At 34.6% G+C, this 16,702-nt stretch overlaps 1 protein-coding gene across 7 annotated transcripts in view; it reads right to left on the reverse strand.

The window, feature by feature from the left end:
• Window positions 1-559: 559 nt before the first annotated feature.
• The window catches only part of CDC27 (cell division cycle 27), a 55,250-nt gene continuing 39,107 nt past the window's right edge, over window positions 560-16,702 (reverse strand). For 5 of the 7 annotated variants that reach the window (XM_069541654.1, XM_069541653.1, XM_069541652.1 and 2 more), the window contains 7 exons: window positions 14,584-14,736; window positions 13,444-13,652; window positions 10,824-10,941; window positions 8,847-8,975; window positions 6,301-6,375; window positions 5,095-5,251; window positions 560-3,593 (listed from right to left, as the gene is read on the reverse strand). In XM_069541654.1, coding sequence (XP_069397755.1) covers window positions 3,511-3,593; window positions 5,095-5,251; window positions 6,301-6,375; window positions 8,847-8,975; window positions 10,824-10,941; window positions 13,444-13,652; window positions 14,584-14,736 — 924 coding nt within the window. In that variant the 3' untranslated portion in view covers window positions 560-3,510. Of the gene's footprint in view, window positions 3,594-5,094; window positions 5,271-6,300; window positions 6,376-8,846; window positions 8,976-10,823; window positions 10,942-13,443; window positions 13,653-14,583; window positions 14,737-16,702 lie in introns of all 7 variants that reach the window. The other 2 variants (XR_011246809.1, XR_011246808.1) reach the window with 1 other exon arrangement.

Here is a 16,702-nt window from a genome sequence, read left to right on the forward strand (position 1 = left end):
CAGTCCTAGGAAGGTTATGGTCTGAGTCATCCCCTAATCCGCCCAGCACACCTCACTTATGTCTTTTTCCCTACCTCTACCCTTTCTTCAAGTCTGAGCAAAACCCTTCAGCCTTCTACAAGATATCAAGCTAGAGTAAAACTTGCTCTCTATATTCTACTTCTTTCAGATCTTGATATTTAAAATGGATTCTAGTTAGAAAAGAGCTTTGTGTCCCTTGTAAAGTAATTTCAGAAATCACACGACTGAGAAATAAGCAGCTGACTTGCAAAGTGGCAGCTGCTGGCAAGGGGCTTTTGTAGTTTGGGAAAAATACATTCTAAAGTTACCAATTTTTGTCACAATATTTATTTTGAAACTCCAAATACTACTAAAAAAGGGGTGTGAATTTTAAAATAAATAAATATATATATTAGATGAGAGTGTAAGTAAAAAAATAGAGAAGCATTGCCCTAGAATTCTGTGGAACATAAAACTAATCTTTCACTATTTTGCTGTGCCTCGCTATCAAAATACAGATGGCACAGCTCTGATATAGCTTTAATGACTTGATTATGAATTGTTTTCAAAAGTAATTTATTTGGATTTTCCATATCCTTTAATGAATTGCAAATATATTAACAGAAAAGACTTTCCCCCCCAAGACTGTACAATTTCTGAAATAAGTCAGGAAAAGCAAAAAAAGAAGACACAAAATTACATTGTTTCAATGCATATATAACACACACATCACACCCACACTTGCATTTTCCCAGGTTTTCACAAAGAAAACAGGTCACCATATTTCTCTTGAAGACCCATACTATACTCTGGCTAAACAGAGACTTGCAAACTTTTTTCTTCAAAAAGAGCATTTTTAATAGACTAAATACTGGTTATCACTGAGTTTTTGTTTAAGGTACAACAGCAGCATGGTTCAAATATTACTTGCAGTTCTTGGAAAAAAATAAAAATTTTAAAGTAATGAAATACAGAAAAAGTAGGACCACCTTTCATTATTTTGAGTACCATTGTTCTCTTGAAAAAATATTTCCAACCTTCTAAAATCCCAGAGTTAAGAACCACTTCCAAGGGGGAAAAATATCCATTGCCACAACATAACTTCTGAGCAAGAGTGTGTGTGTGTGTGTATACACACGTGTGAAAGGCTTAAAGAGAAAAAATGATGTTGAAGTACTTAGTATTTCTGATTTCCTTCAAAATACTTCTGAAATTTGAAGCAAACATTTCGCTTGATTAAAATGCATATCTTCTTCTGGTTATTTGATCCCCATACTACGAAAAAAAGAAAGAAGAGAAAGCCAGAAACAGTAAATAGGTAGGAAATGCTTCCAACAGCTAAATGACTTTGAAAGTAGAGGTGTGAGGAAAATGCAGTCAGATCAATCCTGGGCTGATTATCGATCAACCAACCATCGCCATGCTGTGCCTTCCACAACTATCCTTTTATTCTTGGTCTCAAAATTAATACCAGAAAGACTTACTTCTGGCACAGGACATAAATTCCTACTACAAAACATAACTATACATCAGCAAATTGTTTTCTGAGCATAGCTTTCTCCAAGCTTTGTAACAAGGAGTCCAGATCAAAGCTTTCTATGAAAACTCTATATTTGATACTGTTATATAGCTGGCTTATGATTTGCCAATTAAAAAAAATAAAAGAATATAAAATTAAATATTACAGAACTAGTGGATAATAAAATGGAATATTTGTTAGAATTCAAGTGCTAGCCCTGGGGAATCTTTAATGATATTCATTTACTCCCAATCTTTCCTTTTCTTATAAATTATTTTTTTAGGCAGCACATAAACAGATTAGGTAGGAAATTTTTGTTAAATACCTCTCTGGCATCCCAATACCCAACCTAACACTCTGACTTGAATTAGTTTATAATGCACTTTAATCCATATTCAAATGAGCAGATTAATAGTAAATGACAGAAAATTACTGAGACTATGGGCTAAAATCTTTTCACATCTTCTGTAATCCACCTTATTTTCACAGCTTGACTAACAAAATACATGTAACCAGTATATAAGTTTGTCCTTCATCAAATAATCCATAACAATAACTGTAGGCCTGTCATTTGTAAGAAACTATAAATTTGTTATATTCTGACATTGGCACTTAATAAAATGTTAACAACTAAAGTTTCTCTAAAAATTTCAAACATTACAATAAAGGAGATACACAATTTAAAACTTTAAATCGGTTACTGTGAAATTCCAATAATTCCCATTTTATTATGCATAATTAGATCTTTAAAATTGTGGTCATTCCCCAAAGACATCAATCTATATTACGATAAACTCAAGAGAGAACTTGTCTCCTTCATAAGAGTGGGTGGTTTTTTGTTTTTATTTTTGCAGCTAAACATTTCTAATATTCTAAACCCAATCACTCTCAGTACATGTTTTGGTGACTCACACTACTGGAAATAATCTGAAGCAGAGAGCAGAAAAGAATGGAAATGACCTCACCAAAGGTAACCACACTTTCTTGCACCTCGCTTAAACACTTAAGGAAAGTCAAGGGATACTGTCTTGAACAAATATAAATTCAAGGTTATGGTAGGATTCTGATTGTATTAAGGCTTTCACTATCATGATCTCTTACAGTCTTTCCATTTAGTGTTCTCATTTTGATTCTTCTGGTGAACTTAAATGGTTATTAAGAGCCTTGTTTTGGCTTTTCAGTGGGCAACCCCTCTATCATCTCTGAATGTTAAAGGTGATCCCACAGAGCTCAAAGAGAAGAGGAAAAATGTTAAGGACCAATTTTAAAGTTTGTTAATACCAAGACAACAATGATCAACACTTTGAGGCAAGATGAATAAATTAAAATTCTTGGTTAGACATTAAAGTATTCTTGCCAAGAATAAGTATACACTGTTATGGAGGGATATTGATTCCTACATGAGTCCCTATATGCTGATTACATTTGTTTATGGGAGACACTGAAGTTTAAGGTAATTTACATTCCTTGGCAATCAGGTTACTCTGTTATAGGCAATGTCTTTTATTGTTCCATCTGGCACTTGCTAACACCATTCTTGAAGAACCTAGAAATGAAGGTCAGTCACTTTGTTTATCAGGAACAGAACCAAGTAAAAACAAATTTTTGGAAAAACGACCAAGAGATTCTGGTTCATCACTATTTTCCATATCTAATGGTTCCTTCAGGATAAAACATAACTCTTCCTTCCATGATAGCTTTCCAACAAAGGGAGATTAAAGAAAAAAAAAAAGAAAGAAAAAGAAAGTTTCCCACCCTATCCCCTCTAAACTGTCATTCATACTGGTGAAAGAGCCAGTCTTGTTAGCAGCTAAATATTGCACTGCCTTTCATTCTGTGTACAGTCAGGGTCCAATGAAAGTGGCACACTCAGGATATAAGTGATGGATGATGACAATGCTGGCTCAAGAGTGAAGACTCAGTATATGGAAGGACAAGAAACATGTCAGCATGAGTCACACATCCAGTTGTAAAGGTCTGATTTCCAGAAGTTAAAATTCATCACTTTCAGCTGCATGAAGTTGTGTGTCATCAGCATCCGTCATGCTGCTCTCCTGGGATTCGTCTGTTCCCACTTCAAAAAAAAAAAAGGTCTACAGTAAGGTATCTGAAAAATATTTTTTTTAGTTCATGAAAATAAGTAAAGAAAACTATTATATTCAGAGAGTTAAGACCTTAAACAAAAGCCCTTAAAAACCCTGATATCCTTCAATAAAATGTAATTCAAGTTCCTTATTTTACAGCATGTCTAAGATTATTTTATTGCATTTAACCATTAAGAGTTTTAACTACTAAAACTGTCTCTCCCTAATGAATTCTTATTCCCTAACCTAAGAACTGGGCTTCCCAGGTGGCGCTAGTGGTAAAGAACCAGACTGCCAATGCAGAAGACTTAAGAGATATGGCTTTGATCTCTGGGTCAGGAAGATCCCCTGGAAGAGGACACGGCAATCCACTCCAGTAATCTTACCTGGAGGATCCCACGGACAGGGGAGCCTGGCGGGCTACAGTCCATAGTGTCGCAAAGAGTTGGACACGACTGAAGCAACTTAGCATGCACTCAACCTAAGAATTAGAACTATCCTCTAAGACATTAAAAAAGACTGACATTCCACCCAACTGTTGACTTCACTTTGGGGATAGTCCCTATTAGTTCATAAAAATATAAAATATATTTCTGGAACAAAGCCATCTTAGTTTATCTTATCAGAGGTCTCTCAATTCATATTTATCTGCCTTTTAACTAACTGATGTATAGGAGAAGGCAATGGCACCCCACTCCAGTACTCTTGCCTGGAAAATCCCATGGATGGAGGAGCCTGGTAGGCTGCAGTCCATAAGGTCGCTAAGAGTCGGATACAACTAAGTGACATGACTTTCACGTTTCACTTTCACGCATTGGAGAAGGAAATGGCAACCCACTCCAGTGTTCTTGCCTGGAGAATCCCAGGGACGGGGGAGCCAGGTGGGCTGCCGTCTATGGGGTCACACAGAGTCGGACACGACTGAAGTGACTTAACAGTAGCAGCTGACTTACAATATTATATTAGTTTCAGATGTACAATATTTAGATTTTAGATATGTGAGAGTTACACAGAATTTGAACAGCTACTACTACAGATCTGTCAATACTTTAAAATGTTCACAAATTTATTATTCATTCACTTAGCACTAGTTTTCAACACAGTCACACCTATCATCTTTTCTCTCCCTACCACATTCCTAGGAAGCAGATAAGCCAGGCATTAGTTACACAGGTTGAAGCTCAGGTGAAAATTAGCAATGGATTTGTCAAAATCACACAGCAAACTAGATCCAGAACTGAATACCTGGCTCCATATGCACACTGTTGTTTTATTACCCTGTTCAATTTCCCTAAAATTTCATTCGGTATAAAAAATCTACTGTGTTTAGAAATAAAATTCTTATGCAAAAGGCAGCTTTCTGAATATTCAAAAAATTTTCCACTTTATTCTGTGCCATAAAGAAGTATCTGTTTCCTCTGATACGGTGTTTCACTAGCTTTCTGGTTTGAATAATCACATATAGACCTAAGTCATATGGATGATACTCACTGATCTGTTCTTCTTGGGTTATTGGCTCCTCATCATCTGGAAGGTAGCGTTTATCAATTGCCTCTTTAATCTGGTTATTGGCTCCTTTAGGATCTAAATCCATAGCCCAAGAGAAATTCATCAGGGCGAGGTGCGTTTGACCTAACTTCTTGTAAACCTAAAAATAAACAGCAGCACTACATTTTTCATTAAGTTGTAAGCTTCATCTATAAAATCCTAAATATTTTAAATTTAAATTAGGTTCCTGATTGATGTGTTATAAGTTCATTCTGAAGAGTAGGACATTTTCATCCTACAGAAGAATTCATACCAACTTTTGAGTTCCTTTTAATATATTCAGGTATTATTTTCAGAATTCCTTGCCTGTATCTCTCAGGTAGTGAGCTTCCAACATATCTCACTCTGCTTGGAACAATGACAGTGGACTATAAATTGCTTAATTAGTACTTATTTACACTGATTTTAAATGGAGTTATAGTAACTGTCCCCCGATGGCTCAGTGGTAAAGAATCCACCTGCAGTGTAGAAGTCACAGGAGACATGGGTTCGATCCCTGGGTCGGGAAGATTCCCTTGGAGGAGGAAATGGCAACCCACTCCAGCATTCTTGTCTGAAAAATCCCATGGACAGAGAAGCCTGGCTAGCTACAGTCCAAAGGTCACAAAGAGTCAGACACAACTGAGTTTGTGGTAACCATATATTATACAAAGCAACTCTCACCACTGTCCACCATCCTCAGTTACTTTAACCAATTGGCTTCTGGGGACCCAGTGTGTAAGTCCTGACTAGTCTTGCCTCAGAAATTCTGCAAGCCATTTTTTTGAACTAAGACAACACATGGTATTATTTTTCTTCTTTTGGGATACGTTTGAGTATTTTATTGATAACTGGAAGCTAAGGGCTTTCCTTGATGTAGTTTCAGTCATAAGACTGAGACTCAGACATTATCAGTCACTGGGCTGCAAGTGCTGATATACTTCCAAAACTACAGAAAGATTACAGGGTGTGTGCTCTTGCTTCTTCATTAGGATATCTACCACCTTCTTAAATGTTAACAAAAACTAAATCCATGATTTATTTCCAGAGTATATAGTATCAGAGATCTAGCTGAATTTGCTCAATAGATGGTGCACAATAAAGCATATTTATTTTTTAAAAGTTAGTATCTGTTATGAAAGAGTTTAGAACCAGGGCCCCAATCTTTACCTTTCCTATTAAGAAGTAAACGAGGGATTCTTTGGGAACAATTTGTTTCAATTCTTCAAGTTCTTGTAAAGCAGACTGAAAAAAGCAAAGAAAAACACAGTAGCAAAATTTTTACAGTTTTGACTAAGCAAGTGATTTTATTTAATTTCCCAAATCATCTTAACTAAAGCTTATTAGATCTTAATCAAAGTACTACCTTGCTTCATTAATCCTCGTGAAAATGCAAGAAAAATACCTATTACAACAAGAACTAAGAAACGTCAGGAATTCACTCAAATTCACTGAAAACATACACGATTCTTTGTGAAATATGGAGGTGATAACCCTAGCTTTTGTCACAATTTTATTTAAAACAGCTAAATTCAAACACATTGTGTATAAAGATGTTTTAAAAACTAAGTTGCAGAACACTTCTGAAGTTCTGTTAATATACCTTCTCCTTGACACAAGAACTAGCTTTGAATACCAACCTGCCATTTTAACTAATGATGAAGAACCTAGAATTGAGTTAATGATTATCTAGTAATCTTCTGACTACTGCTGAGTAAAGTTTGTCTAATAATCTTCTGACTACTGCTAAAGGGGTTCAAGAGATTGAGAAGACAGATAGGAAAATTGTATATGTATTTAAAAGAAAGATCTGATGATTAAAAATAAAAAACAGCTCCCCAAATGAGATATTGTCAATTTTTCACCTAGTAAATAGATAAAAATTAAAAGTTTGATATTACATAAAGTTACCATGAGGGAGGAAGGACAGGTATTCTCATCACTGAGGGCAGAACTGCAAATTGATGCAAACTCTGTGTAAGGACAACTTAACACGATCTTTTAAGTTAAAAACTACATGTAAACACTGATTCAGCATCCATTTGTTAGGAATTTGGCCTAGTTATGTCAACTAACATAATATTTTTCTAATCAGAATAATAAAAAGTCAGTGAGAAGAATGACATTGCTTAAAGTTTTTGCAAATCTCTGGTTAAGAGAAGACAGCTGGACTCATCTGCTTTTGCATTCAATCTGTTATGATGTCACGTCAAGTAGCTTTTAGAACACCCCACTGTACACTGGTGAGAAAATGAAAGTGAAAGGGGCAAATAACATCTAAATATTATTATGAAAATAGTTCTCACCTGTGGACTTTCTGGAAAGATTTTTGGTAACCTCCCAGAAGTGCCCAGACTGTACTTTAGCATCACTGTTTTGAATGTATTTTAATCAAGATGTTGTACCCCAAAACATCTATACTGCTACACCATAACAGTTTAGAACTAATATGTTTTCTATGACTGCAGGTTACAATCGTTATCAAAATTTCATGCATTTATCATGCTGTACCCCTCTCTCCCCCCATTATCTACTTGGAAACTCTTGAGAAACAGTTTCTAACACAGACACAGTATAGTATCCAACATAGCAGGAGAGCTCTCTTTTTCGCCCTAGAAGGCTTAAACAACTACACACCAATACAATACATTAGACAGGGTGGTGTCTAGTAACGATTTTTGCCACAGAGATTGACGTGGCCCTCGAACAGTTTGATTTTCATTTCGGAGGCAAGACATTGCACAAGCAGTCAGTAACTTTTCTTATGCCCTCTTTCTAACCTACACCTAATCATGCATCAAAGTAAACCTGATAATCTGGCTGAGCCCCAAGCTGGTAGTCAAAAATGACTATAACCATTCTGGCCTGGACAATGGGTCAGATTAGAACATGGGTTTCTTGAAGCAAGTATAGGCTTGATTTACATGGCATTCCTGGTAGATGACATGGCTTATGCCTTTAAGATTAATAAATAAAATCCTTCAACTGAAGAACCTGACCACATATCAGATTAAATAAAATTTTATTTTAAATTTTTGTACAATGAAGCAAAAACAGGAAAACAAATCCTGAATTACAATTATAGTAAACTTCAAAGAGCGAGTTAAAAATTGTTAAATGTTTATTAGATTTAAAGGACATTGCATTGGAGAAGGAAATGGCAACCCAATCCAGTGTTCTTGCCTGGAGAATCCCAGGGATGGGGGAGCCTGGTGGGCTGCCATCTATGGGGTCACACAGAGTCAGACACGACTGAAGTGACTTAGCAGCAGCAGGGAAGTACTAGATGGTAAGCTATTCAAAGGCAGGAAATATGGTTGCTTCAATTGCCACTATATTCCTAGTGTCTGACATATATTAATAATAGGTATTCAAATAAATACTTGTTGAATAATGCACATATATTCATTTATTCTGTTCATATATTTTGGTCCTAATACAATGGTTTAGGTTTTACATTTAAGGTAACTGCCTTTCCCTATAGGAAATCTTGTTAAAGGATAAACTTCTATTCCTAACTATATACACACATCCATCCTTCCTGTATTTCATGAAGAAATATAGGCAAAAAAGAAATAGCTTTTAAAAATGGGGAAATAAACTACTTAAGACAAAAATTCAAGTATAAATAACTTTTAGTTTATTTAAAAAGTGGCAAAGCTTAAATAGTACTATGTTGAAGACTCATAAGATACGCACATATATATATATCTTACCTTATATTTTTCATTTGCAAATAAAACTGAGGCTCTGTGAAATTTGCATAGAGGGTTCTTAGGATCAATAACAATGGCTTTGTTTAGGGTATCCAAAGCCTTCTCAGATTTCTTCAGTGCATGCTGAACCTACAAGAAATAAAGATCCTATTAATGTTTTCTTTTGATACTTATGAGGAAAAGTAAAAACCAAATAGTGTGACTCAAAAACAACACAGCTCCCAATTCACCATTACTCTCCATAATGATAATCAGATTCTATCTTTAGAGTAGATATTTGGTTACCTTTAAGCCTAAAAGACAAGGAAAACCTTAGTCTTTCTTCACAAGAAAATCTGTACTATTTTGTTAGATAATACATTTTAACAGACTTATTATGGTCCTCTAAATATTAGACTTCTCAAAAGTTTTCAAGAACCCCTAAGAGCTCTGGCTCTGAAACTTACCAACCTTGTTTTACTCAGAACAATTACACTTTTACCTATTTTAGGAATTTGTTTTAAAAATAATTCTTCTGCTTTACATATCTGAAAACCATTGATCTGTAATTCTGGGTAGTAAGTAATTTATTTGAAATAACTTAAAAAAACAAAAACAAAAGCAAACCCAACCAAGTCTTATTATTTATTCATGTGTACTCATATTGCTATGTTCATTCTTAGATGAATTATATATTAAAACTAAATTTGAACAGGCTCAGAGACATAGAAAACAAACTGATAGTTACAAAAGGGGAAAGGGGGTTGAAGGAGGGATAAATTAGGAATTTAGGATTAATAGACACAGACAACTATATACAAACTACATGAACAACAAGGACCTACTATACAGCACAAGGAACTATATTCAATATCTCATAATAACCTATAATGGGAAAGAAATTTGAAAATGAATATATATGTATATATAACTGAATCACCTTGCTGAAACTCTGAAACTAACACAACACTGTAAATCAACTATACTCCAAAAAAAAAAAAAAAAAAAAAAAAACAGGGAAACTATAGCAGAGAAGTAACCTTTCCAGGTCTTAGAACCCACAGATTACAAAATGCTGGACTATGGCCTTTAAGAAAGCCTGCTTTAAAAATGTTCAACTTCACTAAAAGGCAGCAAGAGATACTCAAGTTTGGTTTAAGTAAAGTGACGGAAAAAAAAAATCTTTGACGTATTTTCCCTATATTTTTTGTACAGTATCTAACTGTAAAAGTTACCATGTCAATTCTTAAGAAAATCATTATAAAGAGCTAGAATTCTGCCCCCAAAATGAATAGTGAAATTCCACACTTATATAATTTTCCTTATACTGTATGCTTGTTCCCACAAAGGTCAAACTTGCAAAGAGAAAGAAAAGAGGGACGGAAAGAGGGAGAGGAAAGAATGGTGAAAGGACAAGAACAAGAACTCAAAAAAATGTTCCAAGCTTTCAGAGAAATTAGTAAGTAAGATTTTAAAAAACAAACGTACCTGTTCTCTTATCCTATCAAAGTACAACTTATTATCACATACAGTAAGAAAAATATAAAATTGACCATTCTCACCACTTTATAAGAATTTTTAATTAGTTCTGACATATCTATACCACTCAGAGGCTAAAATACAGGGAATCATTTAAAATCACTTAAATTATTAATTATTTAATTTAGGAGTTAAATACTAACACGGAAAACTGCCTTTAAAAATATCAAGTATCTCATATTAGTGTTATAATAACCCTATGAGGTAGGCAAGATGGTATCATTTGTCATTCACAAAATAGAAGCTCAGAGAAATTAAGTAAGTTGCCCAAGGAATGAGGGTACTCCAGTGATTTCTCTTTATGCCAAGCAAAAAGGCGATATTTTTGGCTGTAAAAGAATCCAGGATATTGTTTCAAGAATAACAATAACAAAACCCCCTAATTTTTATTACAGCAACTAAGCCAATAACAAACATTCTAAAAGGGATTAACTGAACAATACTTAGAAAGCTACTTACTACTCCAATGTGGCAAAGCAAAACTGAACTTTGAGGGTTGATGTCAAGTGCTTTCTGGAAATGCATTTCTGCAAGGCTGAATTTTTCTTGCTTGTAATAAATCATTCCTAAACCATACCTGAGAGTTTAAAATAAAATACAATTTTAAGGATATGAAATGCTAATTTAGTTTAGCTAATAAAAGGATATGTATGGAATGTGGCATTTTAATAAACCAGTAGAAAAATACTGCTAGTCTTAGGGTAGGCAAAATCTAACATGATATAAAACTGCCCAAGTGTTTTAGACAAGTCACTTTTATAAGTAAAAACAATCCAGTCAATCAAACAGTCAATCAAATAAAACTATAACAACTAGAAAAAAAGAAACCACATCCTTAGACCTACCACTACAATCTAGATTTAATAGCTAATTTTTACTGAGCGATTATCATGTGTCTGCCAATAATTTTATTAAATTCTTTGTTTGATTTACCTTATTTAATCCTAGATGGAACCAAGGAGATAGGCACTATTATCAATCACATTTTAAAATAAAACCAGTCCATTCTAAAGAGGATCAGTCCTGGGTGTTCAAGGACTGATGCTAAAGCTGAAACTAGAATACTTTGGCGACCTCATGTGAAGAGTTGACTCATTGGAAAAGACTCTGATGCTGGGAGGGATTGGGGCAGGGGAGAAGGGGACGACAGAGGATGAGATGGCTGGATGGCATCACCGACTTGATGGACATGAGTTTGAGTAAACTCCGGGAGTTGGTGACGGACAGGGAGGCCTGGTGTGCTGCAATTCACGGGGTCGCAAAGAGTCGGACATGACAGCGACTGAACTGAACTGAGCTGAACTGAAGGGTGGGTAAAGAATCAGCCTGCAATACAGGAGCTCCAAGAGACCTAGGGTTGATCCCTGGGTTGGGAAGATCCCTTGGAGGAGGAAATGGCAATTCACTCCAGTGTTTTTCTCTGGAAAACTCATGGACAGAGGAGCCTGGTGGGCTACATACAGTCCACGGGGTAATGAAAATTCAGACATGACTCAGTGACTAAACACACACACAAGTATTCTATTCAGATCCTCCCTCGATGATTCTAGACCCTAAATTCCTAACAATGCTACTCCCATATTATTTGTCCAAATGAATATATATTTTATACTATGATTAAAGTATGCATAGTTCATGGTCTGCTTACCCTCTCCCCATTTACTGTATCAAAAATATGCTCCTATAGCGTTCAAAACTTATAGAGTTCAAAATTATAATTTTTAAAGGCTTCACATAGACATTAAAATTACACATTTTAAAGACTATGCAAGAGTATATAAAGTTGATATACATGTGTGTTTCCTGTATTTTCAAAACATCAAATATATTGTCACTGATTTACATTAAGGATCCCTCTTGGTGAAACTAGACAATAATGAAGGGGAATAATCAACAAATGATTAAGAAAAAAGCACAACAGTATACTGTTTATTATTATAATATGTTAGAGGTCAAGAAAAGGTATGAAAAGTTTTGCGCCAATAATGGTGAAAATGGAGATAATTAAAGAAAGACTACTCACCTTGGAGTGGGAAAAATAAATTTGCTTAGTTTAGTTAAATACTTAGTTACCTAAATAACTCAATATTGAAAGTCTTCCCAGTAAAAGCTTGCTAGTCTGAATATACCTCCTTTTCTCTAATTGCAACAATTATTTTTATAACAATTTTGTTACAGTAAATTTTGTTAAGAATGCAACTACTGAAATATGGCAGAACAGATAACTACACATTTAAGAAACAACTCAAGTCCTATTAAGAAGTGAACTCTGAAAATATCACAGAGAACCTTATGGGAATGTTGGCAAGCCTAACTGTTTAACAGGTCAGCAGAAGCTAGTACTCATCAGGCCATCTTTCAGGCAATGTAACTACTTAGAAATGAGATAAGATTCATTTAAAAACACATATACAAATCAAAGAATATATTTCAGTAATCTAATGCTTCAGATTTAGAAACTGCTATGATTAACCCAATCATTAATAGATTAACCTTCCTATTCATCTACTTAAGCACAAGTATAAAAAAGTAAAACAGATATTACTTAAATTGGAACATTCTTGATAAACTTAATAAACTAGAAGTAGTACTTAATAAATCTGCCAAAGAGCAACAACTAATGGATAGTTTTCTATGTTTATTTTCTATTATCCAAAAGGTAGCAGAAATTACCTATTAAATAATAGAAAAGAAGAACTATACTGTTATTATAATTATGATAGAGAAAATTATACTGTTGTTCTCCACAGTCCCAGCCATTCTCTATTTTCATCACCATTTTAGTGCTCTAACAAAAAATAACAAATCAAAGTAACAATACTAGATATTAATACTTGCAAAAGTTTAGTAGGAAAAAAAGTAGAAACTGTTCAGTATAAGCATCTGGAATTTTATTGGCATTAGTTAAGAGTTTGTTAAAGGTATAAATTTCACATAAAAAACCACTTAGGTTAGGAGCTACCAACCAGTATGTACCATTCTTCAAATTCATGACAACAAAGAAATAATCTCACAAGAAAAATTACTGGGTACCAGCCCCATTAATAAGACACCGTCTTTGCACTTTGTTAGCACTTACCATGCATTATAATGTCTAGGATTGACTCTGATAGCATTTCGAAAACAAGCTAATGCTTTGTCTAATTCTTCAGTTAACACAAACTCGTGCCCTAATAGAGTATAGGCATAAGCATAATTTGGATCAACCTGGATAGCTCTCTGGAAGAATTTAATTGCAATATCATGTTCCCGCTGCAAACTGAAACAGTTCCCTGCAGCACACCAGGCCTTAAAAAAAAAAAAAGGAAACAAAAACCAAATGCATAATTAAAATTTTGATTTATTTTTTCTCACAAAAGCAATCTATGACTAAAATCAAGACTCAGATCTTACGAAGAACAGAAAGACAGCAACTGAAGAGCTTCAACAGATACAGTCAATCCTCATTACTCAAGGATTCCATATTTGCAAATCTGCCTACTTTCTAAAATTAACTTGTAAAACCAAAATCAATACTTGCAGTGCTTTAGTGATCATTGGTGGACCCACGTGTGATATGCGTGTGTATATTTCTCCTAGGAGTAATGGTTCAGTATTTGTTAATTTAGCGTTCATGTAAACTATAGACCTAACTACCAGGAATAATGAGAACTGACCCTTAAATTCTAAGCTTAAATATGTTACAAAAGGACCACTAAATATTCTTGGGATGCAAGGAAATAAAACCTTTATAGGACTGAAACATGTACATAAACTGCCTATGCCTTAAAATGACAGTTATTATTTTAATTTAAAATGAGCACTTTTAAATTTCTATTTCTGTTTAATGAACTCTACTCTTGGTGACAACAGCAAGTATAACCAAATCTTGATTAATTCTGAATGAAATATCTGCTTTAAGATTTTTCTATTTGTGAATCTCTACCATATATTCTAGGATTTCTCCTTCTCTGAGTCTCGGCCTACAGAGAAGAATGCAAAAATATGCGTGGATGAAACTAAATTAATGATTTGGGTCATTCCCATTTGGTAAAGACAATCAAAAAACAGTTGCAGGGAATTCCCTGGTGATCCAGTGGTTAGGACTCCTCACTGTTACTGTTGAGGGCCTGGGTTCAATCCCTGGTTGGGGAACTAAAATCCCACAAGCCATGCCAATGCAGCAAAAAAAAAAAAGAAAAGAAAAATAAACATGAACGAAGCGCTTCAGTTAATTTACCTCTGGTGAATTTTTATCCATATCTGTTAAGTCTTTTGAAAGAACTGAAAGAGCAACATCCTTTTGAAGATGCCAAAGTGTTGTAGAGTAGATCTCCATGCCTTCGACTCTGTAATTTTCAATTCTCCTAACCTCTGAGAATATTCTTTCAGCCTGAAATATAAAAATTAGTAAGAGGAAAACAAGTTGATACAATTTACATATATACTGGGAGAGTGCTGGGCACTATTCTCATAGGACCTAAATGCTGCCTTATTTTACACATGAATTTTATATGAATTAGCACCAACACATGGCCAAATTGAGTAACCTTCTATGGTAGGTCAAATATTGATGCAATCATATTCATACTTAACCTACTTTTTATACAGAAGTCATGGTAGGAACATAAATTCTGAGGAAAAAAAAATTGTTTCCACCAAAAAGAAAGAAGAAAGATCTAGACAAATTTAAAAAGAAGTCAATTATTTTATTCTCAAAAAACATTATTCCAAATTTTTATAGCAGCTTTATAGAATAACTCTCTGGAAAGGTGAGAGACAAGCGACCTCTGCAAGAGAAAACCTATTTTTGTACATTTATTAGGAGGTTAAGTTGAACACTTCAAGGGAAAAATAGGCTTGGATGGCTGTCAACCCTATGGCATACTGAGCACTGAATATTTCCATCAGTGTTGTACCTGCTAGGAACTACAGTCCCTGCCTAATATAAACTCCTTTTTCTTCTGCAGCACTCTCTTGACTTTAGGGTCCCTTCTCAGCTAGCATGTCAAAGTTTTTTCCTTGCCACACTCACAGCTTCCAGAACTGTGCTTCTCTCCCCTGAAGTTTGAGACTTCGGGCTATATGAAACCAGTTAGCCCCCCAGTTTATCAATTCGTTAAAAATTCTGAAAGTCAAACTTAGTTTAGAATAAGGAATATCAGGTCTATTTTTAATGAAATGAAGATGACAAGATAAGGAAATAGCATTCATAAAACTAGAAAAATAGGAATGCTTAGATATGGCCATAAGAATAAGAATTCTTATGATATGGCCATACATCATCTAGAATTAGCTTAAACTTGTGACTCCCCTGAAATTCCTTAAAAGTTATACAGATAAATTTTCCATTTTTTCAAACACACACTGGTTACAAGAAAACAGACCTAACCACCTGTCAAGTACAGGCTTTAAAAATCTGGTTTAAAATATTTCAGAATCTATTGTTTCCTCTGAAAAATGATTATGCCACAGACAGAAAGGAAAACTGGAACAAAACTAAAAATTAAGTTGAAACAAAGATTTCCTTTAAATATCTGGGTCTACATCTGCTCTATGATTAGGAGTAACACAAAAATTCATGTTAAGAACCCACGAAACAAATAATTTTGAAAAGGCTTGCCAAACCCCACTTATACCTATGTACCAAGTAAAAAAATCACAATTCAGCAATGAAAAAGGGTGTCTACAATTGTTTTTGCTTTATTACTCAAAATTACAAGAATAGGTATCTTCTGGATTTATTCTCCACCTGGAAGAATACTACACCCCTAGAGCTCTGCATGGCTCCTTAAAGGAGCAATAATCTTCTTTCTCTGACCATGTGTTTTAAAAAAATAGCACCATAATTCACTGTTCCCCAATCTCCTTACTATGCTTCATTTTTCCTTCATATGATTTATTGCTGTGTCCTTATACATTTATTGGCCTATAATTTCTCTTACTAGAAAGGGGGCTTCCCAGGTTGCACCAGTGGTAAAGAACCTGCTTGCCAATGCAGCAGATTTAAGAGACATGAATTCAATCCCTGGATCAGAAAGATCCCCTAGAAGAGGGCATTGCAACCCACTCCAGTATTCTTGCCTGGAGAATTTCATGGACAGAGAGGAGTTTGGTGGGCTACAGTCCATAGGGTTGCAAAGAGTCAGACACGACTGAAGCAACTTAGCATATGCACACTTGCTAGAAAGTAAATTCTATGAAGGCAAGCAATTATCTGTCTAGCTATATTACAGTATAGAAGAGAGTCTGGGATATAATATGCACTCAAATACATGCTGAAAGTAAAAAGGGCAAACAAGTGATCTTATTATCAACTTTAAATAATTTATATTAGGTTTCTTAAAGCTTTTTTTAAA

The sequence above is a fragment of the Ovis canadensis genome, chromosome 11 (assembly GCF_042477335.2).
Source record: "Ovis canadensis isolate MfBH-ARS-UI-01 breed Bighorn chromosome 11, ARS-UI_OviCan_v2, whole genome shotgun sequence".
Lineage (NCBI taxonomy): Eukaryota > Metazoa > Chordata > Mammalia > Artiodactyla > Bovidae > Ovis > Ovis canadensis.